The 23,665-nt window shown below is 41.9% G+C and overlaps 1 protein-coding gene across 1 annotated transcript in view; it reads right to left on the reverse strand.

Moving 5' to 3' along the window:
* Positions 1-600: 600 nt before the first annotated feature.
* The window catches only part of MSL2 (MSL complex subunit 2), a 40,517-nt gene continuing 17,452 nt past the window's right edge, over positions 601-23,665 (reverse strand). The window contains exon 2 of the mRNA XM_060241965.1: positions 601-4,920. Coding sequence (XP_060097948.1) covers positions 3,347-4,920 — 1,574 coding nt within the window. The 3' untranslated portion in view covers positions 601-3,346. The remainder of the gene's footprint in view (positions 4,921-23,665) is intronic.

Below are 23,665 nucleotides of genomic sequence, written 5' to 3' on the forward strand. Positions count from 1 at the left end.
TTGAACAAAAAAAAACAGATTTAAAAAATTGTATACCACTAGTTCTGACAGCTGACGCAAGTAGTAGTTGCCTGATCAACACACTTCTGTGAAAAAGCATTGCTCCTGTACTTTAAGGATAAGCTCTGTAAAAAAAAAGTGTTTAAATTTGTCAAGAAACTGTTTTTTTCAGCAGCCACAGTGGGTCTGCAGAAAGGATCACCTTGTTTCTTTAGGCAAATGAGCAGAGAAAAACTTAGTTGCCTAAGCAGACTATGACTTTAACAGTAGAAGGAGGCAAGCAGTGAAAGAGAGGGAGTGAAAAGAGAGTGCACCAAGTTCCTGCAATTTTCTTCTCTATGATTACATGATTATTATAGTAAGAATAGTGTCGAAAATTCAAATGGCAAAGGACAGGGAGATTTCAGAAAATCCTCATGACCAGCATAATAAGCCCTCCCCACTGCTTTATTAATCTGAATATAAAAATGCAATAAATAAATAAAACATTTAAAAATGTAACTGAAAGGATAATTCTGCTTCAGGAAAAACATATTCGGAGCATTAAATTGTACCAAAACTTTTTCTGGGCAGTTACAAAATGAAATTAAAAAGCTAACATTTATTAATCAGCTCAAATTTTAATACACAGTTTAAGAATGTGGCAGTGCAGAAGGAAACTAGTTTTTAAAACAAACCTGAATTCATCACTAGCAAATACATTAAAGATCTGGAATCTCTAATAAGTGGTTCCAAAGAACATTTTACTTTAATCAGCAGCTACTGAATTGATGTTCTGTGCAGCTGTATAACAATATTAAAACTGAAATTATTCCCATATTATGGGAGGCACACTCGTGACATACTGGAGCTCCATAACTGTACTAGCAGCAACCTCAGAAAAACTTAACAGTTCCAACAGACATTTCTAGATCATAACCAGGTCATGAAAATATCACACCAGGCTTTTGTTTCATTGGTCTTCCCCCACCCCCCGCCCCGCCATCAGATTTATATACTAGCAAGGTTAGAACACTGAAGTAGATAATGGCATATCCCATTTGGTCCACACAAAATTACATACATATTTAACCAATTATGTTTTAATAGGACATAATAAACCTTAAAATCAAAGCACACAGAATTCAAGAGTCTGGCCTGGTAAAAAAAAAGACAAGAATACTAAAGAGCATTTTCCACCATTTACTCTCATTATCAAAAATATTTTTCAACTCTTCTTGCAAAACAGAAACAAAAAAGTACATACTGAACACTTACATCACATTCTTCTTCCTATGGCTTTAACCCCACCCCCACCCTGCCCTACCCACAGAAGACAGGGGAAAAACAAACCAAAAGCCAATAAAATGCTATTTGACCACATTCACATAAAATGACACCATGGTACACTACAGAACAAAAAGGAGGCATCATCCAATTGGTGTCCAAAACCTTTTGCTTACTCTGCAGACCTAGTAATCATTACTATACATGCTTTGTGCCAAATCCAGATGTATCTAATATCATAATTCACTGGCAGCATCATTCAGTGAACAGTTAGATGGAAAATATAAAAGAATTTCAGGAACTGTGACATTACATCTCTTTAGGTGAGCTAATTAAATATTGCTGTAAATTAGGATATTGTCATATAGATTGCAGGATAATCTTTTCTGTTCTAGTCAGTCCACAGTTTATGCATGTAATTTAGATACTAGACACCACCAAAAAAGTAAGATTGATATGAACAGGTCTAGCACTTGATTCTTTTACAGAGCCCCAGAACTGGGAGGGGGGGCAGTCCAGGAAAATGAGAAGATATAGATCCCATTCTTGAAGGAAAATATGAAAGCCAATGCCTGACCATGTCAGAGCATGCCAATAACAGCATACCAGGGTATGTCATATTTTAGCCTGACAGAAGCTTCTACTCTTTGTGCTTTAGACATGCAGGATTACAACCTAAATTTGCACCAAGAGAGAAAGCATGTATTCTGAAAAAAAAGGCTAAAAAAATGGAGGGGAGAGAGATAACACCATATGAAATTAAGTTGTAGAGTGGCCAAACTACCTAATCTCTGAAGACATGGCCCTTTATTTGCTGAGACTGAGGATATCGTTATCCATAGATTTTAATGTCAAAGTGCATCCTAATGCTATGGGTGGTAGCTTCTATGAACCAGAAGTTTTTAACAGTGCAATCCTGAATAGAGTTAAGACTCTGAACAAATTTTCTAGTCCAAAAATAATGTGGTATTTAAGGCTGTTTTATGACATTTTCCCCAAGACTTCTAGCATGGTGCAATTTATGAGCAACAGGCATAACTTTGGTTAAGACTAGCCTTGTACTACAAGGCTAGTAAATGCTATATAAAAGAATGGATTTAAACATCACTGTATTAATTTTATTATTTCCAAGTAAGAATTGGACTCCATTCACAAATCCTATTAATGTAAATGAAAAATATTTAGGAACAGTCTTTGCCTGTCTTCTACGCCAATTCAAATAAAACAAGGATCCCAAATAACTTTGACATGAGAACTAAGTTGCAAATACAAAACATTAATGCTATGAGCATGAACTACACTGGTGGCATCCATCTTCAATGTGTGAAAACACAACGAACAATTTTAGTAGGAGGCGGCTTCATGACAAATGCACTTTATTTTCAAACTGTTATTCATAAGAAAATGTTATATTTGAAAACTTTGAGGTATCAACTGAAAATAGGTGCCCATGTTCAAAGTTCTTTTGTTTCAACGTTGCACACTAGTTGGGCAATGCAGTGATTTTCACTTTAATGTAACATTTTTTCTGAACAAATTTTAAGTACTAAGTTGTTCATTTTCTAGTCCAAAAATAATGTGGTATTTAAGGCTGTTTTATGACATTTCCCCCAAGACTTCTAGCATGGTGCAATTTAAGAACAACACTAAGTAACATGGATACATTATAAAGGAGTACAACTGTAATTATAATTAGCACAACTGCAAAGGACTGACTAGAAACCATTTAAGTGTATGTAATCAATCTCTGATTAAGCACAAAGCATGAATTGGTACAACAAGGTCAATATTTTCCAAAGAAGTCAATCTGTATTAAAGACCATTTACATTAGCATTTGATCTGAAACTATGAGGTGCTGTAAGAACTAAAGACAGTTTCAGGGTAACTCCGCAATTACTGTCAAACTATTTCCCAGACACTAACACACAACATAGCAATGAAAAACACTTGATACAAGTGATCTATATGTAGGAGCTCCGGCAAGTTAAACAGAACCATAGCTGCCTTCAAAATTGTAGCAGTCGCCCTACCGAAGGCTGGGGACAGGGTAAATAGGGGGAGAAAGACAAAAGAAGAATCTCAGCAGTCATATCTCATGTCTATAGCTTCATCCAAGTTCTTATCATCATTTGTACTGGCAGCTAAAAATGTCGTTACTGGTGACCCTGTCATATTAATTACACTGGTACTTGTGCTGGCATTCCGCACAGCAATGCTTGTCACATTAATGCCCAAAGTAAGCCTAGTCTGCTCCAAGGCTTTTTCTGGCACCGCAAATGCCTCCAGTTTTTTTTCCCCGTTAGCCATATATGAATTTTGGCAGCCACGGCATATGCAGTCTAAGCAGGCTTTCCGGTTTGAGTAGCAAGGACAGCGTTGGCCACGACATGTAAGAACACTTGGATTTTGGGTGGCTCGGCCACATTTACACCCCTTCTTTTCTTGCTGTTTTTTATATACCGTCTTTGTTGGACTTCCTGGCATGACATGACTGCTACCTTTTGATTTATCTTTTGTTTTCAGCATTCCTGATTTAGATTTTGGGCGAGATTTCTTGGCAGTATGATCTAGATTCTTCTTCATGCTTTTATTGGATAAGAGTACATTTTTGCCTATTTTAGAAGCGGTGCCTCCATTGGGTACAGTTGCTATGGGCTGCAAAGACATCTTAACTTCCTGTTTCACCATTACCGGAGCTGAGGCTCCCAACGTTGGGCCACAAAGGATGCTGGAAATTGGAAGAGGTTGAACCTTTTCGCTGTCACTTTCAGATCGAGATCGCTTTCTATTTAACTTAACTACCTTCGGTGTTGCAGCTGTACATGAAAGACCATGAGGTGAAGAACCCAATGACATGTACATATTATGGCTAGGAAGTGGAGGAGAAAGCTGCAAAAAAGGACCATTCGATAAACTGGTTTCCAAACTGTGCTGCAGATTAGGACTGCAGACATCTGTGCTAGTCTCTAAGCTCCGCAGTACTTCCTCAACACTAAGCAAAAGAGGATCACCTGGTTTAATGTCTTCACTAAAACTGCATATGTCTGTACACAAGTCACTAGGGGAAACAGTGTCACAGATAGGCTGCAGACTGCTAGAAATATCTTCAGTTTTCATGTACTGTCCAGGACTACATACATCAATTGAATGTTCATGTTCAGGGGAAGGAATATTTCCTCCAAGTTTATCTGTTGACAGCCCATTACAATTGGGCAATCCATTAATAACAAAACCTTTTGCATCTGAGTTGCGTGTGCTTTCAGGTACAGAAGAATTATTAACAGGAGGCTCATTAGTATGCTCTGAAGTTGAAGGTGATGGGGAATACATCAGACACAATGGCAAGACTTCATCAGATGCTTTTTCTGGGTCGTCATAGAGTGGAGAACCATCTTTGAGCAACGTCAAAAGATCAGGAGAACTGTCCACAGCTTGTTTAATATCTTGTGCCAATGGTGTTTGTGTTATGTACTCACAAAGTTTTTTATAGCAGTTCACTAGAATGCTTAACTGTTTATTTTCTTCAAACTGCTCATAGTCCTTGCACCAACTACATGATGGTTTCATCATCATTTTCTTGCCTTTACAGGTTTTGCAGACATAATGTTGACATGTGGAATTGGTGGGTGCAATTGGATCTTGCAGCAGATTTCCTAAAAGGAAAAAAAAAAGTGTCATAGAAACCCAATGGAGACTTGAATTTTAATTAGATCCTTATTATAATACTATATGTTTACCCTTAATATTCAGAATTACAGTCTATGAAATCACTATGTTTGTCATCTGAATAGACTTTCATAGTGTAAACCAATAGGTTGCTGATCACTGTACTGGCTATGGAATATCTGCAATATATAAAGTCTTTCAAGCCTACCATTCCATTTTTTTTTTCCATTTTGCTGCTCTTGCCATTAATGCAAGGTTCAGGAAGAGTTGGAACAACTGAGTCCCTGCAATGATCACTAACTGAAATTGATCCAAGGTCCTTCCCATGTGCTCTAGTATTTGTACTAAGTACATTCCACCATTTACCTCAACAAATCTCTGCTCTACAGCAAGATAAAAAATTCTATATTAATCCAACAAATAAGTTAGCATTTTCTAACATACTCCTGCTGCAGCAATGTATCTCCACTACAAAATTTAATGTATTTAAACTAAGAAACCAAGCTAGTCTGCAGTATTCCTACAAACATACTCTCAAGTGCAAAAAAACATAATTAAGTTAGACCAGGAAAAGGACCACTGAGGACATTAGACACTACTTTTACCAACATAGAGATCTGACAGGTCTGAAAAAGCATATCTTCTTGTTTCAAAGAGAAGCAAGACAACAGGAAAAGTACAAAAAAATGTGGAAAACCAGTTTACCACCAGAGGAAGCTAGGCATAAGTAATCTAAGTAATCTTAGCAATTAGTACTACATAATCAAACCACTACTTAAGCACAAAAGTAGTGTGTCCTAGACCCATGTCAGTCTGGCTTCCGGCCGGGCCATGGGACGGAGACGGTGTTGGTCGCCTTGGTAGATGACCTCCAACGGCAACTGGATCGAGGCGGCGTTGCGGTGCTGATGCTGTTAGATCTGTCGGCTGCATTTGATACAGTCGACCATCGGCTACTGACGCGCCGCCTCGCCGACATTGGGGTTGAGGGGTTGGCCTTGCAATGGCTTTCCTCCTTTCTCCTGGGTCGGGGACAGAGGGTGGCTATTGGGGCTGAGCGGTCCCGGAGGCGCACACTGGATTGTGGGGTGCCTCAGGGAGCAGTGCTCTCCCCGATGTTGTTCAACATCTATATGTGCCCCCTTGCCCAGATTGCCCGGCAGTTTGGGCTGGGTTGCCATCAATATGCAGATGACACCCAGCTCTATCTACTAATGGACGGCTGGCCCGACCCCGTACCAGGGAATCTCGACCGGGCCTTACAGGCTGTTGCGACATGGCTCAGGCTGAGTGGGCTGAAGTTGAACCCAGCGAAGACAGAGGTCCTTTGCGTGGGTCGCGGCGCTCTGGGAAGGGAAATAGCTCTCCCGGCCTTCGATGGTGCGCTATTGAAACCAGCGCACCGGGTAAAGAGCCTGGGTGTTTTACTGGAGCCTTCATTGTCGATGGAGGCCCAGATAGCAGCCACTGCCAAGTCAGCATTCTTCCATCTGAAGCAGGCAAGGCAGTTGGCCCCTTTCCTTGAGCGCCAGGACCTCGCAACAGTGATCCACGCAACGGTCACCTCAAGACTAGACTACTGTAATGCCCTCTACTTGGGGCTACCTCTGTGCCGGACTCGGAGACTGCAGCTAGTGCAGAACGCGGCGGCCAGGCTGTTGTTGGGACTCCCAAAACGGGAACATATACGGCTGGGGCTACGTGAACTGCACTGGCTGCCGATTATATACCGGGTCCAGTACAAAGTGTTGATCATTACCTTTAAAGCCTTATATGGCCGAGGACCTGCCTACCTGAGGGACCGTCTTTCCCCATATGAACCCCAGAGAGCACTGAGGTCAGTCGGGAAAAATCTAATGACCATCCCTGGGCCGAAGGAGATTAAATATCAGAATACTAGAGCACGGGCATTTTCAATCGCGGCCCCTACCCTATGGAACCGACTCCCCGAGGAGGTGCGGGCCCTGCGGAACCTTGATCAGTTCCGCAGGGCCTGCAAGACCGCCCTTTTTAAACTTGCACACTTGGACTGCTAAGAAGATCGGTAATTAAGGATCCGCCAATGCGGGTTGAAGATCTATACCGCTGAATAACTGTACTTATTGGATGGGTTTTAATGTTATTAAGTTTAATGTTTTAATGTTTTATATTGTTAAATCTAAAGGCTTTTATCTACTATTGTATGTTTTTATAAAATGTTGTTAGCCGCCCTGAGCCTGCCGATGTGGGGAGGGCGGGATATAAATAAATAAAAATTTATTATTATTATTATTATTTGCCATTGCCTGGCTCTGCACAGTGAACCTGATGTTCCCTGGTAGTCTCCCATACAAATACTAACCAGGGCTGATCCTGCTTAGCTTCTGATGAAATCCATCTAGGTCCAGGCAACACCACTAACTACCAGCCTACAGATCCTCAAGCTTAAGTCAACTGAAATAGGTTGTTCTGAACCACCCATCTGCAGTACTGTCAGGGCTTTCTTTGAGCAGGAACATACAGGAACTCATTTCCAGCTGGCTTGGTGTCAGGGGTTTGGTCTAATCTGCAGGTGAGTTTTTGCTGGACTTTTTCTACAAAAAAGCCCTGTGCAAAACAATGGTGATGTCAGGGGTTGTGACCTAATATGCAAATGAGTTCATGCTGGGCTTTTTCTACCAAAAAAGCCCCAAGTAGTGTTATAGAATGTTTATGAACAAGGTTGCCAGCTCAGAGCTAGAAAACAGCTGGACATTTGGAGGTGGAGCTTCAATGGGGTATAATGTCATAGAGTTCACCTTCCAAAGCAGCCATTTTCTCCAGCGGAACTACTCTTGTGTATCTGGAGATCAGCTGTAATAACAGGAGATCTCCAGGTGACATCTGAAGGGTGACACCTTAACTTTATGAATATTGCAACTGCTCAGAAGTTTAACACACACAAGGCCTAGAAACATACGAAGTTATGTGCCATTGATGGGAATCAGCTAAGCAAGGGGGAAAATGCAGAACTAGCGAAGCGGCAACTGCTATACTGTGTAACAAGTTTGTGTATAAGAGTAGGATAGATCAGAAATATAGAAGTAATGTGAACTCTGGAACATATACAAGAAAGAAGGAAGACTGGACAGACACAAAGAAATATCTCTTCTGTTAAGTATTCGATGGAGTTTAAGAAAACAGCATTTTCCCATAAAACAATACTGTCAATGATTACTAGTTCCAGAACATGCTTGACAAGATTTGGGCTTTTCAGAATGGTTTTTCTTTGGTTTTATCCCCCAATTTCTGCATGCATTTTTGTGCCTTTAGTCTCCACTTTGTTCCCCCTCACCCTTTTCCCAATTATTTTGAAACCACTTTTACACCTCCCCCTCCCTTTAAAGATGATTTCTAGTCAGCTTTTCCCTTGTGCATAATGTTTCTGTGTGTGAGGGGGGTTATTCCAGTCACTCCCACCCATCTTCAGCCCACTTTTTGCAGACTGGACTATTGTCACTGAAAATGTCAAGACAGTGTGCGTTTGCAATAAAAAAGGCCAACGCCTTGCTGGGAATTTTTAGGAAGGGAATTGAAAACAAATCAGCCAGTATCATAATGCCCCTGTATAAATCGATGGTGCGGTCTCATTTGGAGTACTGTGTGCAGTTCCACCGCACCTCAAAAAGGATATTACAGCATTGGAGAAAGTCCAGAAAAGAGCAACTAGAATGATTAAAGGGTTGGAACACTTTCCCTATGAAGAAAGGTTGAAACGCTTGGGACTCTTTAGATTGGAGAAACGTCGACTGCGGGGTGACATGATAGAGGTTTACAAGATAATGCATGGTATGGAGAAAGTAGAGAAAGAAGTACATTTCTCCCTTTCTCACAATACAAGAACTCGTGGGCATTTGATGAAATTGCTGAGCAGACAGGTTAAAACGGATAAAAGGAAGTACTTCTTCACCCAAAGGGTGATTAACATGTGGAATTCACTGCCACAGGAGGTGGTGGCGGCCACAAGCATAGCCAGCTTCAAGAGGGGTTTAGATAAAAATATGGAGCAGAGGTCCATCAGTGGCTATTAGCCACAGTGTGTGTGTATATATAAAAAAATTTTGCCACTGTGTGACACAGAGTGTTAAACTGGATGGGCCACTGGCCTGATCTAACATGGCTACTCTTATGTTCATATGTTCTTATGTCATTGTCAACCCCGCCCACCCCAAAGATGAGTAGTTTTAATTTTTTTAAAATATGATACATTGATATAGACTTGTAATGATAGTTTAATCATGTCCTCTGGGTTCCCAGCTTTATTTATTTTAAAAAACCCCTGAATCTATTTCCTTCCCTCATTGAGATATGCCTATTCCAGGGAATAAGAACATAAGAGAAGCCATGTTGGATCAGGCCAATGGCCCATCCAGTCCAACACTCTGTGTCACACAGGGGCCAAAAAACCCAAGTGCCATCAGGAGGTCCACCAGTGGGGCTAGAAGCCCTCCCACTGTGCCCCCCAAGCACAAAGAATACAGGGCATCACTGCCCCAGACAAAGAGTTCCAACAATACGCTGTGGCTAATAGCCACTGTAGGACCTCTACTCCATATGCTTATCCAATCTCCTCTTGAAGTTGGCTATGCTTGTAGCTGCCACTACCTCCTGTGTTAATCACCCTCTGGGTGAAGAAGAACTTCCCTTTTATCTGTTCTAACTCGACTGCTCAGCAATTTCATTGAATGTCCATGAGTTCTCGTATTGTGAGAAAGGGAGAAAAGTACTTCTTTCTCCATCCCATGAATAATCTTGTAAACCTCTATCATGTCACCCCGCAGTCGACGTTTCTCCAAGCTAAGAGCCCCAAGCGTTTTAAGCTTTCTTCATAGGGAAAGTGTTCCAACCCTTTAATCAGTGCAATCCTGAATAGAGTTAGAAAGGAGCTCCTAAAAATTTAAGAAAAGTCTACTGGTTCAGACCTAGTCCAGCATCCTATTTCACAGAAGTGGCCAAATTGTTGCCCTGGAGGGTCAAACAGGGCACAGAGGTCAATGCATTTCCTACTGTTGCCTCCTAGCACTGTTACTGAAAGGTTTACTGCCTCTGAACATGAAGCTTCCCTTCGCTTCCCATGGTTAGTAGCCATTGATGGACCTATCCCTCCAAAGCTGCAAAAAAAGCTCAGCGGTTTAAACCACACTACCCCAAAAAGCCTGCTAAGCAGCTAATCCCACAGGGAGGACTCACCCCAAGGATCAGCTGCAGCTCCCTTGGGCAGCCCGGTTTAAACTGGACTGCTCAAAAGAGCTCACAAAAGCAGCTGATCCCGTGGGGAGAACTCTCCCCGCAGGCTCAGCTGGGGCTCTCTTGGGCAGCCTGGTTTATACCAGATGGCTCTAAAGAGCCCTAGCTGAGCTAGTGGGGAAAGTGGCCCTCCCCCAATCAGTTGTTTTGTAGGCTGTCTTCTGCCTACAAAACAACTTTAATAAATGGGACATTTAAAAGGACTGCAGAAGAAAGCCTGAGTACAGCTGAATGGTGGGATCAATCTGCTCCAGTCCCTCAATTTTCCTTCAGGGTTTGCCAGTAATTCCAAAATATACCCAGGATATTTATAGGCAATTTTTGTTTTGGTTCTCCTGAAAAGTCTTGGATGTTTGGGATACCAAAACATACCGGAAAAATACCGATAAGATATTTTTTGTGTATATTTTGGATTGGGTAGAATGCGCACCCCTAATTGTTGCCACTCACCTTTAGAAAGACCTTCCTAGGACACTTCACAGTAGTTTCCACCACCTTGAATAATTTCATATAATGCAAACATGGCCAATACATTACTTATTCCCAGCTCTAGTTTATTTACAAAGAAATTAAATAGCACCAATTCCAAAACTGGTCCTTGCAGAATGCTACTGTTTATTTCCCTCTGTTGCAAGAGCTGTTCATTCATATAAACTCTCATTTTCCTGTTTAACAATTTTTAATTCTTACCAGGGCCCAATTCTCATATTGCATAATTACTGTATTTACTTAGGAGCCTTCAGTGAGAGATCTATAAAATATTTTCTCTTTTGGAATAAGTGAAGATGATTAAGACAGCTGTATAGCTTAATATGGTCAAAGACCAATCAGATAGACAAAGTTTTACTCAAAAGGTGTAATGCAAAGATTTTATGCAAGATAATAACAATTAGACAATGACAAGTGGAGACCTGCAAAATTTGTGGGAGGGAGTCCCTCTCCCCCATTGCTGCCATTGCCAGGCCAGTAATTCCCCCATTATTTATTTATTTAATTCCATTTATATCCCACCCTCCCCGTCGAAGTGGGTTCAAGGCAGCTTACATGCTCATGTGTATGCATGAGTATGAGTATAAAACATAAAAAGACATAAAAACATAAAACAGTTTAAAAACATAAAAAAATAACATTTTTATGCTATGGTCTTAAATTCAAATTTATGTTCTCTGTAGGCAGATCTTGGATGTTCCTTTCCACTGCTGCTACAGGGCAGCTTACAAGAGGTGGTCCAGATGTTTCCTGAGGACTGTAGTGGCCAGCAATCTAGTTTGCAAATGCCTGGTGGAAGAGTGCAGTCTTACAGGCCCTGCAAACTGTATGAGCTCTCGCAGGGCCCTAACCTCTTATAGCAACTCGTTCCACCAATGCGGGGCCACTACAGAGAAGGTCCTGGCTCCAGTTGTCATGAGCCTGGCCTCCTTAGGGCCGGGGACTGAAAGCAGATTTTGTGATCCAGACCAAAGTGCTCTCCAGAGAACATGTGGGGAAAGGCAGTCCCTAAGGTATGCAAGTCCCTGGCCATATAGGGCCTTAAAGGTAAGGACCAGCACCTTGAAACAAACCTGGTATGCAATAGGCAACCAGTGTAGTGCTTTCAGTCCAGGTTGAATTTGCTCCCGCAAGGGAAGACTCAATAGCAACCTGGCTGCTGCATTCTGCGCTAGATGAAGCTTTCAGGTTTGAGACAAGGGCAGCCCCATGTAGAGGGCATTTAAGTAATTCAATCCTGAGGTGACCATAGAATGGATCACTGTCGCTAAGTCATTGTGTTCGAGGTAGGGGACGAGCTGTCTTATCAGCCGAAGGTGATAAAAGGCTGCAACCATCTGGTGTCTTCACTGCCACCAGGGGAAGGGGGCAGCAAAGACTGCTGAATCTCACCACTGATCTCTTCAGTTCCCCCGTCTGTAACCCTTGATTGCCAGTTAATGGGAGAGGGCAACAAGGACTTCTACAACCCCTCCAGTCACCTGATTTCCTCATCACTGGCTCAGCGGGTCTCGCAGGGGAAAAATTCCATCATCCTCCATTGCCTGGTGTGATGTGGTTCTGGACCTCACCAGCCACCATTATCAGCTCTACTGGTAAGAACATAGTCTATGCATGTGCAGACAACACTTTTTAAATTATTATTTGGAGGTAATTTAAACCCCATGTGTATTTTATTTTTGAAGTGGCCTTTTGTTTTTTGCAAACCTGGGGAGTCTCCCAAGTGTACAGAAAAATTTCTTTAGCCTCTATGTGGTCCTAATCTGCAGATTTAGATATCTGCAGATGGCAGCCATGGGTGGCTGAGTCTATAGACAAGTGGAGACCTGCAAGAATGTGCAGAAAAATATCTTTATCCTCCACATGACCCCAATCTGCAGATTTAAATATCCACATATGGCAGCCACAGGTGGCTAAGAGTACATAGACAAGTGGAGACTCAAGAAAGCTGCAGAGACTTTTCCGTTGGGATTACAAATGGAAAAATTTCCAAAAGAAGATAGAACTATAATTTGGTACTTGCTTTCAGCTGCTAGGACACTATATGCGCAGTTATGGAAGCAAGAAAAAATACCAGAAAAATGGGATTGGATTGTAAAAGTTATGACATGGAGTGAGATGGACAAATTAACAAAAACTTTAAGAGACTATGATTTAGAAGATTTTAAAAGGGAGTGGAAAAAATTTAGAAGTTATGTAGAAGACGAGTGGAAAGTAAAAGCATATTGGACAATTTTTGATAATGATTAAATTTTAGAAGAAAGAAGAATATTAATTATAGTTCTTAGGAATTAAGGGTACCTTTTAATGTTAGTATTTTGAGTAAATAACACTGGCGGGGGTCAAGTAACGGGGGGAGGGGTGATTAGAATGAAGCATATGGGATAGAGGAAAAGAAGTTATTAATGGAAATTATTACCATATGTTATCAATTAAATTGTTTAAAACGACAAGTGGAGACTCACAAGAACCTTGCAGAGAGTCAGCATTCCATCACGTTTGCTTTTCCCCCTGTCCCCTCTTCTTTCCCTTTCTTTCTCTCTTCAAGCCAATAGTTTTTTCTTTCCCTTCCCCCACCAAGCCAATCCTCCCTACTATCTCACGCTCTCCTACCATGCCAATACAGCCTTTTTATTTCTCTCTCTCTCCCAAGCCAATCCCTTCTTCTTTCTCCCACCCAAGCCAATACCCCATATTTTCTTTTCTCTTCTCCCCAAGCCAATTCCCACTTCTTTCCAGGGCCGGTGCTACTGAGTAGGCCATGCAGGCAGCCACCACCTAGGGTGCCACCTGGCCATAGGGGTGGTGGGCGCCCCCTCCCCATATGGCTCTTTCCACCATCCCCAGCCTAGTTCCACTGTGGCAGTGGCCCCCCCAGTGTGGCAATCAGCAGGCCAGGCAGGCACCAGGCCCAATGAGCCACAGCTGGGCGGGTGCACTGTTCACACAAGGCCAGCAGGCAGAGTTAGCCAGGAGCTTCTCGCTGGGCCTGTGGCTCACAGGGACATGACACACAGTGGTGGGGAGTCCTGCAAGGATGTGTGACCGCCCAGTGTGCCCTTTGTGGCCCAATACCAGCCCCAGCTGCACCACCAGCCACCCCCTTCCTGTCGCCATCCCTGCTGCCACTACCGGGCAATGTACGAGGCCCAGGAGGAAGAGGAAGATGCCCAAGGAGGGCTCGGGGGGGCTCTTCGAGAGGGGTTGGACATGAAAGGGGGACCAATCCGGGCCCATCTCCCCACCTTGCACAACTTGTTGGTCTGGTCCACTCCCCCCGCCCTCCGTGGCCACCGCCACTAGTTCTGGATTGTACTTTTATCTTTCTCTCTTCCCCTCCCAATCCCACTTCTTTTTCCCTACCTTTGAGCAGGCAGTGGCAGCAGTGCCTGGGAGCTGCTCCAAGCTTAGAACAGCTCCCAGTGGTGGCCATGCCCAGACCCTCTCTCAGCATCCCCTGCCATGGCTGCTGGGCTCAGAGACCTTCTGGTGTTATATGCCATTGTGGGTGGGTTCAGAGCATCTCCTGGAATTTCCCACCACCACAGCCAGGCCCTGAGCAGCTCCTGGATACCTCTGCCACCACAGCCCAGCCTGGAGCCTCTTCCAGTGTTCCCCCCTGCAGCAGCCAGTTCTGAAGCAGCTCTGCAGGAGCAGCAGTCAGGCTAACAAAGGTAAGGTTTTGGGGGGCAGAATTTAAATCTCCAGACCTTTTTTTAAAAAGGATTTAAGATTTTTCTGCAAACCTAGGAAGAGTCCCCAAAAGTTTGCAGAAAAATCTCTTTAGCCCTTGTGTGGCCCCAGTCAGCAGGTTTATCTATTCACAGATGGCAGCCACATGTGCCTAATATTATATAGATAACTCCTGTGCTTGCTATAAACATTAAGGATATGTTAATTGAATAGTTTTGTGGACTATTAATATTCCATATGTGCATGATAATTTGCATCTGGAATTAAGTATTTTCAGTGTTATAAAGTTTATCTCAATACCAAGATATACTGGTAGTTCTATTATGATAGTATGAGACTGCTTCTGTTTTTTTTAAAAAACAAATTTATCCTCACTCCAAACATTTTCTATTTTCAACTTTTGTTTTTTCCATTCTCTCGTACTGCCAAAACTAAGATCCATATGCAACTGCAGCATATGGTGCAGCAGCATGCAGCTCCTACTCAAGTATTAAGTATATCTACAATTTTGCTTGTGGGAAACATAACAGTGCAATCCTGGACAGAGTTACTCCAGTCTACATTCATTGATTTCAGTAGGGTTAGACTGCAGTAACTCTAAATAGGATTGCACCATAACACATTTATGTTTTCAGTTCCCATAAACATGCCAAATAGTACAATTTTGCATGCTGAGTTATAAATGATGCACTTAAGTTGGTAAAGAAGTAAATAAGTTCACATTTGATATGGAAAACAGCATTTTCATATTCCCCCATGTCTTTAAAATTTCTAGGTATTTTACATCTCTGTGTAAGAAGAAAACTGAACAAAAGGTTCACAACCCAATGGAATGTGACTATAAAGGAAGGGAACAGCCTCACCAGAATTCGCTATTTATAAAAATAATGGCTAGATCAGTTGTGCTCCTTGAACTGAAGTCAGAATATGTGCAGTGCACATATTTTATAAATAATTTCCTTTTCATCTTGGCAAATCTGATCAACTTGATTGGCTGGGACTGGGCAGGACTGTTGTGCATCAACCTTTGGCCCATCAAACTATCAATCAAGAGTATTTGCATGAGTCACTCCTTTTTCCTGCCCAACTGGCTGTTGCTAGCCAGCAAAGCTGATTCTGTCAGTAAAAGGAAACCAACCTTAGTTCTGGCAGTTACTGGCTCTCCCTACTGCAGTTACAAATAATTAGCCCATCACAGGCCAGTCAGAGCCTCTGGCCTCCCATTGGCTGACTTCTCTGCCCCTGCCTACTCAGGCCCAGGAATCTTGAACAAACTGCCAAAATAGTCTTACCTCAGAGAAAGACACATCTCTGATGCTTCTCTGTGTCCTCCCTGTCAATTGGCCTCGGAAAGGACTGTTGCTCTACTGAGGCCTCATGAAAAGTGTTGTTGCCACTACTGGCAACAGACCTTTGCCACCCTGTCAATGCCCACACAGATGGCCTCCCAGCACAGGCAGCCTCTGAAGGCCACTGAAATAACCAGGGAGCTGTCCCACCTTTTCTGTCTTTTCTGCTTCTTTCCTGTCACTCACTCTCTCTCTCCCTCCTCCCCCTCAGTCTCATCCCAGGATGGTTGGCTAAGAAGGAGATAGGGTTGCCAATTACAAATTGGGGGATTCCTGGAGATTTGAGGGGTGAAGCCTGGAGAGGGTGGGGTTTGAGGAGGGGTGGGATGTCAGAGAAGTTTAATGCCAGCCTCTAAACCAGCCACTTCCTTTTAAAGAACCAACTGTTGCCAATTTCCAGGCGAGGGCTGCAGATCACTCAGAATTACAACTGCTCTCCAGAGGGCAAATATCACTTCGTCTAGAGAAAATGGCTGTGACATTATAACCTGTCAGGACTCTTCCTTCCTGCTTTGGTCCACACTACAGATAAAGACTGTTCTTTTTCTAGGTAGAGGCTGCTGGGAGGGGAGAGGGTATTGAAAGCTGAACTCAGATTAATCCCCCTACAGAAAATAGCCACCTTGAGGTGCATACTCTATGGTATACCATAACACAACCAAGCCACATAAAAAACCCCAGATCATGCCACAAGCTCACACTGATCCTAAACGCTGCAAGGTTGAATATCAGGAAAATGTGGCAAAGATTCACTGCAAACAAAAGAAATGCTGCGCTTCAGCTTCTGTGTAACTGTCATCATGCCCTCCCACAGCCCTCATAATTATTCTTCCTTATCTCCATTCTGGGCCTCTTTCAGGGCTTTGAGCCACCACAGACAAAGGGACACACACATGCGGGGGTGGGGAAGCCAGCATCTGTTTCAGCTGTGGGGCGGGTAAGACGATGGGGGGGGGTTGAGTGAATGCCACGGGTTGGGGTGGGGGTAGGAAGACAGCAAAGGTGCAGGTGACTGAATGTCACAGGTGGGGAGGGGTAGTGGCATGCCAAGGGTACAAGAATAGGTGAGAGGAAGAGGTGGTTGGTGGTATTAGGATGAGGAGTGTGGGGTGGGAAGAGAGCAAGGGTGGGGAGCACTCACTCAAGAATCTCTTTCTACAACCCGTTGTATTTTCCCCCACAATGGGTCTTATTCCTAGTACATGCATAAAACCACAAAATCAAAAGTTCTCCAAGACACAGAATGGAGTAGCAGTAACGTTCTGCAGTAGCTACATCTTAAAAATATTCCCCATTTTTATTCCTGTTACACTCTTCTAGCAATCCCAATAGCAATGAATATACAACACAGGGCAATAATCACACTTTCACAAATATAAAATGTACTTTGTATGGTGGTAAAATAAGTTACCTCCACTACTGGAAGACACTGTTAGACATGCAGTTATGTAGTACAAATGAGAAATAAGCTGATATTTATTACACACAAAACTGATAATCCTTTGTATACACTTAACCAATTCTGTTGCAGTTCTATGTTTGATGTGATTAGGATATAACAAAGATGGCTTTTGAAATTCAGACATTTCACAAACACCATTTATACACTCCTAAAGCTGGAGCACCAATCACACCCTAATTCTTCATGCAATACCGAACATCCTAAACAAATGCCTATGGATTAGCAAAGCGATGGCCAAACTTGCTTAACATAAGAATAAACCATCAGATATCTGAGAACCGCAAGACATGAACATCAAACATTTGAGAGCAGGCAGGCAAGCAAATAGATGGGGGAGGGGGAGCAAGGGAGAAGTGGAAAGAAAGCAACTTTAACTTTAAATGTATTCTCTGAGCAGCTGGCTGGCTTGATTTGGAAAAGTGATTTAAAGAGAGACATGCCTTCTGCAAGCCGGTAAAACAATAATAGAACTGGTACAGAAAATATTAGAAACAGCTTAAATGGACATATTGACAGACATTTTAAAGGATAACCCTAAACAAAAAGAGAGATGGACTCCTTTTTATGAATGGATAAAGAAGAGAAGAAAATGGAACTTCTTCTTAGAGTTTAAAAGTGTTGAAATGTTGTTATTCTATCTAATCTGGAAGTTTACCGCTTATGGGTTGAAAGAGAGTGAAGACATTTATTGTTTCAAGAAATATATTATATGTTCTCTCAGTTCTAAGAATTCTGTCCAACTGAATCTCATTATATAAAATACATCATCATATTTATTACTCAAATTTCTAGTAATGATGCAAGCAAGTATAGCTAATTCTCTCCATAATTGAGTGTTCAATTTGGTTGTTTTGAAGTCAGTAACACAATGACTTGGGGAAGGAGGAGGTTGGGAATTTCCTCATACGGAATTTTATTATTTGACACTGCTGGGGACTCTTGCCTAAAGTAGGAGGAGCTACATCAGAATTGCTACAACCTTCCTCCCCCATTCAATACCAATTTCCGCCATTTTTTACAAAGCTGAAGTATAAGCACTATAAATAAAATAGATTACTGTTGCATGGAACAGAGTGGTTCTTGACAAGAAACTGCCAACAGTCTCTTATTTTTGTGGCTTGTATTACTTAAGAGAAAGACTTAGTTACAATGTTTTTAGCTATTTCCTACCAAATATACGGTATGCAAATTTTTCTGGAGAAAAAGTTCCAACATGTTGTATTTCTGTGAAATTATTTTCTTTTCTAAAGATTGTTTTATAAAATTATCAAGTGATAACCATTGCCAATTCAATTATTAGGCAAGCTAGCTATTTTCAAGTAAATTTTTAAGTAATGTTTTGCAGATGATTATCCCTACAAATTGTAAGACAGAGTATCTTTAAAATCAAGTTATGAATTCACCTCGTTGGCTATGGAGCCCAAATTAAAATCAAAGCTAAAGATCTTACTTGTGTCTCTCATAAGATAGAAGGGATGCTCTAATCATAATCAGATACGGAAGTAACAAGTAATGCATGTGATGAGGCATCCCAAGTGACCTCTAAGAATGAGACCGTTAAATTATGCTGAAATAGATGTGGACAACTACAGCCTCTGCATTGCCATTCTAAGAAGAGTTACACCCTTCAAGGGACATTTAAGTCAATTATGTTAAAAGGGTATAACCATGTTTTGAATGGCTCTGTGGGTGTGCCAAAATCAGTGCGTCAACAGATTTCAGTGCCTTGCTTGTTTCATCTTAAAAGCAAACCATGTAAGGGAAGTGCATGACATATTGTCTTGAAAATTTCATAAATATTATTCTTACAAAAATAAAATTAAGTATTTATACTCTCCAAGTGGACTCAAAGCCACTTACAACAGTTTTCTCCTTTCCTACATTTTATCTTCACAACCTGTGAAATAGGCAATAGGCTATGATAGAGTGACTGATGTAAAGTCAGACAGTGAGCTTCCATGTCACACTGGAGATTCAAACGTTGGTCTTCCTGATACTGTGGCTATTATACAGCACAAAGCACTGAATTTATCTGAATATAACATTTAAATCACAATTTTTTCCCCTTCTCAAATATTTCAGTTCAACTTTTTAGGACATAAAATAACACAAGGTACTTTAAATTGTTTATTAAACAAAACTCAAAATAAACATGCTAAATATTGCTATTTAGGACACTGAACAATTTTCCAGTTCTATTTTTAAGTCCAATTACTGTTCTCTACTTTTGTCACATAGTTGGTTCAGATATTTTCCAACAAACCATTGATAACAAAAGACAGTTACACCTCACATCACTGTTTAATGAATTTATGATGCAACTAAGCCAATCTTAACACACCTGGCAAATTTTGCACCTTCTGGAGAGAGGCAATTTTTACCAATATAATTTATTACGATAAAACGAATGTTGGAAGAGAAATACCACATTAAGTTGTGGTTTCACAAATACTGAAGCTTAGCCGGTGTCAATTTGTAACCTGTCTCATTGTTTTCAGCAATTATCCTTGGTACAAATGGTAATCTGACATCTCTGCATACATTTGCCACTGAAAATCTGTAGCTGCTGCAGAAATGCTCCACTGTGTACTTCTTAGCAATTTGGAACTTTATAAGGGCAACAGAAGGGTAAGCCACACATACAACACTAATTAGGCTACATAGTTGTGCAGGCACAACAATGAAGTACGTGAATACAAGGGAGAAATAAAACTTTTTAATGTTCCGTTTTTGTTGATTTTATTAACTCTGTGTTAATCCATCTTGAGTCACGGGGAGAAAGGCAGGCTATAAATCACATAAATAAGATTCAAAAGCAGATGGCCAACATATAGAGAAAGTAAAAGGCACAAAAAAATTGCACGAGAAAATGGACCCCTTTTGGACTTTCCATGACGGGTCCTTCTCTGAGTTCAGGAGGACATCTGCTTGAGTATTCCCATTGTTCGTCTAGGGCAGGGGTGAGGAACCTTTTCTCTGCCAAGGGCCATTTGGATATTTATTACATCATTCGTGGGCCATACAAAATTATCAACTTAAGAAAACAGTGCTCCGCTGAGGGAGAATGATTCAGGCCAGCAAAATTAATGTAAATAATTGTTTTTCTATTCAAAGTCATGTGGGGAGAGCCTAACTTGGCTCACACACACACACAACTCGCTACCCTAGGCAAATGCCTAGGTCCAGGGCTTTTTTTGTAGAAAAAAGCCCAGCAGGAACTCATTAGCATATTAGACCACATCCCCTAATATTAACATATTAAGACACACCTAACCAAGAGCAAACTGAACTGGGACAATCAAGTGCAAATTGAACTGGTGGTAGCTGGCTCCCACCCCCCACCTCTGCCACCCCTCCCTCCCTTCATGCAGAAACTGTAGTTACTTCCAGCAGACCTTTAAGGCACCCACATACCCCAGCAGCAGTTCTTCACAATGTCCACCACTCAGGCTCCACAGAGAGAAAGGAAAGGAGGGAGGGAGGGGGGAGAAAGGGAAAGAAAGAATAAAGAAATGTGGGGAAGAAAGAAAAATGAAATGAAGAGAAGAGAAGAGAAGAAAGAGTAATAAAGGAAAATAAAAAAACAGGGGAAGAAATGGAAGAAAAGGAAATAAAGGGGAGAAGAAAGAGAAATAAAGAGAAATGTGGGGAAGAAATGGAAAGAAAGGGAAATAAAGAAACAGGGGAAGAAAAGATAATAAAGGAAAATAAAGAAATGGGGAGAAAGAAATGGAAAGAAAAAAATAAAGAAAGGGTGGAAGAAAGGGTAATTAACGGAAACAAAGAAATGGGGGAAAGAAATAAAAGAAAGGGAAATAAAGAAATGAGGGGGGAAACTTACCTGAACTGTGACAGCGACAGGGAGTCCGCCATGCAGCGCAACTGGGCTCCACAATCCCTGTTGGCCAGCCAGGCCTCAGGGAGGCTGCTGCACAGCACAGCTGGGCCTAGAGATGTAAAATTTTCGGAAATTTTGAAGCCTGTGAAAAAACCAGGTTTTTTTTCATTCCCCCCCCCCCCACACACAAAAGAAAAAAACGGAAATTTTTGTAAAAAATGGAAAAAAAATGCTACATTACCACTTTTTTTTTCTTTTTCAGATTGAAAGTCATTCTGTTACTTTAGGAACATAAAATATGACTATGGACAATTTTACTTGGTATGAAATTATCACAACCAGCATATTAAAAATATAATGTATCCAAACAATTATTACAACCAGAAGGTACTTTTAAAATAATATTTATTTCTAACTGTCACATGGCCAATGACTGGCTGATGGGAGTTGTAGACAAAAAACATCTGGAGAGCTACCGTTGGCCACCCCTGATATAGTGTATACAAAGAATTATTACAAACAGAATGTACATTTAAAATAATATTTATTTGTAATTGTAACAAATGGTTTATGTGGATCAGACAAAAAACCTCTACAAAACAATTTTTTAAAATCCAGAAGTAACAATTACTCATATTTCCTCTCCACAGTATTAAATAAAAAAAAATCATTCTCATAAAAAGAACTGAAGAGGGGAGAAGTGTATAGAAGGGAGTGTAGGACTAAGTTTCAATGAATGGCCATGACCTAGGACTTGCTTGACCTCAGTGCACAGCAATTAGAATAATCTGATACCATACATAGTTTTTAGAAATGATTTGGAAAATATTTGAACACCTTGTCTTAAAATATTTTATTCGTCATGTTAAAATAAAATGTTCCATAACCAATTTTTTTCTTTTCTTCAATGTTTCCAATTTTTCAGAACAAAACAAAAAAGGCTTCAGGAGAAAAATGGGGGGAGGGGAAATGGCTTTTCTCCAAATTATTCCAGGCCTTCACATCTCTAGCTGGGCCTAACAATCCTTGCCAGCCAGCCAGGCCCCAGGGGACTCAGCCCAGCAATCCCCGAGGGCCAGACCATGTGATCTCAAGGGCCATAAATGGCCCTCAGGAAGGACGTTCCCCACCCCTGGTTTAAGAGAACAGATGCCTTCTATGGCTGTTGCTGGACAACTTGAACAGGATTGCCTGCTGAAGCAATGGTTTTTGTCAGTAAGAGGCAGGCAGAGGTGGCAGGGCCTTTTGCAGGGTTGTTTCAACCTCTGAGGGGAGGATTCATTGGGGCTAGTCATGGTAGCAACCACTGGGCAACTTGATGTCACACAAGTTCCATGCTTCATGCAGCACGAGCTGCTCACTACTGTTCAACAGCAACCATGACATGAAAGCCAACGTGGCGTAGTGGTTAAAGCGTCAGATGAGGAATCTTGTTCAAAGTAAAATTGGTGAGTTGGAATGTTTAGTGTTGGGAGAAAACATAGACATTGTGGGAATTTCAGAAACTTGGTGGAATGAGGAGAATCAGTGGAACACGGTGATACATGGATATAAGTTATATCGGAAGGATAGGGAGGGAAGGGTTGGAGGTGGGGTGGCTCTGTATGTCAGAGAGGGTATACAGTCCAGTAAGACTGAGGTCAGAGAATTAGATTCCCTTCTAGAAATGCTTTGGGTTGAAGGAATTTCCCAAAAGGAAATTTAACTATGGGAGTTTGTTATCGCCCACCAAATCAAAAGATAGACAACGATTATAATATGATGGAAGGATTAAAGATACTGGCTAAACGTAAAAACTGTGTCGTAATAGGTAATTTTAACTACCCGCAGATTGGGTCAATATGTGTTCTGGTCGGGAGAAAGAGATTGAGTTTCTAGATGCTCTCAATGACTGTACTATGGAGCAGATGGTCTCAGAACCTACCAGGGGTGGGGCAATTCTGGATTTGGTCCTAAGTAATGCCCAAGATTTGGTGAGGGATGTAAAAGTGATCGCACCGCTTGGGAGCAGTGACCATCTCTCTCTCTCTCTCTCTCGGCTTGACTTCGCGAACGAAGATTTAAGAAGGGTGCAGTAGTCCACGTCTGCTGCAGGCTCGCTGATGGCTGACAAGACCAATGCGGGACAGGCAGATCTGGCCACAGTGGCTGCAGGGAAAAGTCTGATTTGGGGTTGGTGCTGTAGCAGTGCGATTCTTCCTCAATCTCCTTTTGTCCTCAAGACCAGCTATGCGTGCGTTCTCAAAGGAAGAGACAGCCTGGTGGATGGTGTGCCTCCATGCTTTGCGATCTGAGGCTAGGTCAAACCACTGGTGATGGTTGATGCGACAGATGCCAAGGGATTTCTTCAAGGAGTCCTTGTACCTCTTCTTTGGTGCCCCCCTATTTCGATGGCCGGAGAAAAGTTCGCCATACAGAGCAATCTTGGGAAGGCAGTGGTTTTCCATCCTAGAAATATGCCCTGCCCAGCGCAGCTGCGTCTTCAACAGCAGTGCCTCGATGCTTGTAACCTCCGTCCTCTTGAGGACTTCAGTGTTGGTCACAAAGTCACTCCAGTGGATGTTGAGGATGGTGCGAAGGCAGCGCTGATGAAAGCGCTCAAGGAGTCGCAGGTGATGACGGTATAAAACCCACGA

This window comes from Heteronotia binoei, chromosome 6 (assembly GCF_032191835.1).
Source record: "Heteronotia binoei isolate CCM8104 ecotype False Entrance Well chromosome 6, APGP_CSIRO_Hbin_v1, whole genome shotgun sequence".
Classification (NCBI taxonomy): Eukaryota; Metazoa; Chordata; class Lepidosauria; order Squamata; family Gekkonidae; genus Heteronotia; species Heteronotia binoei.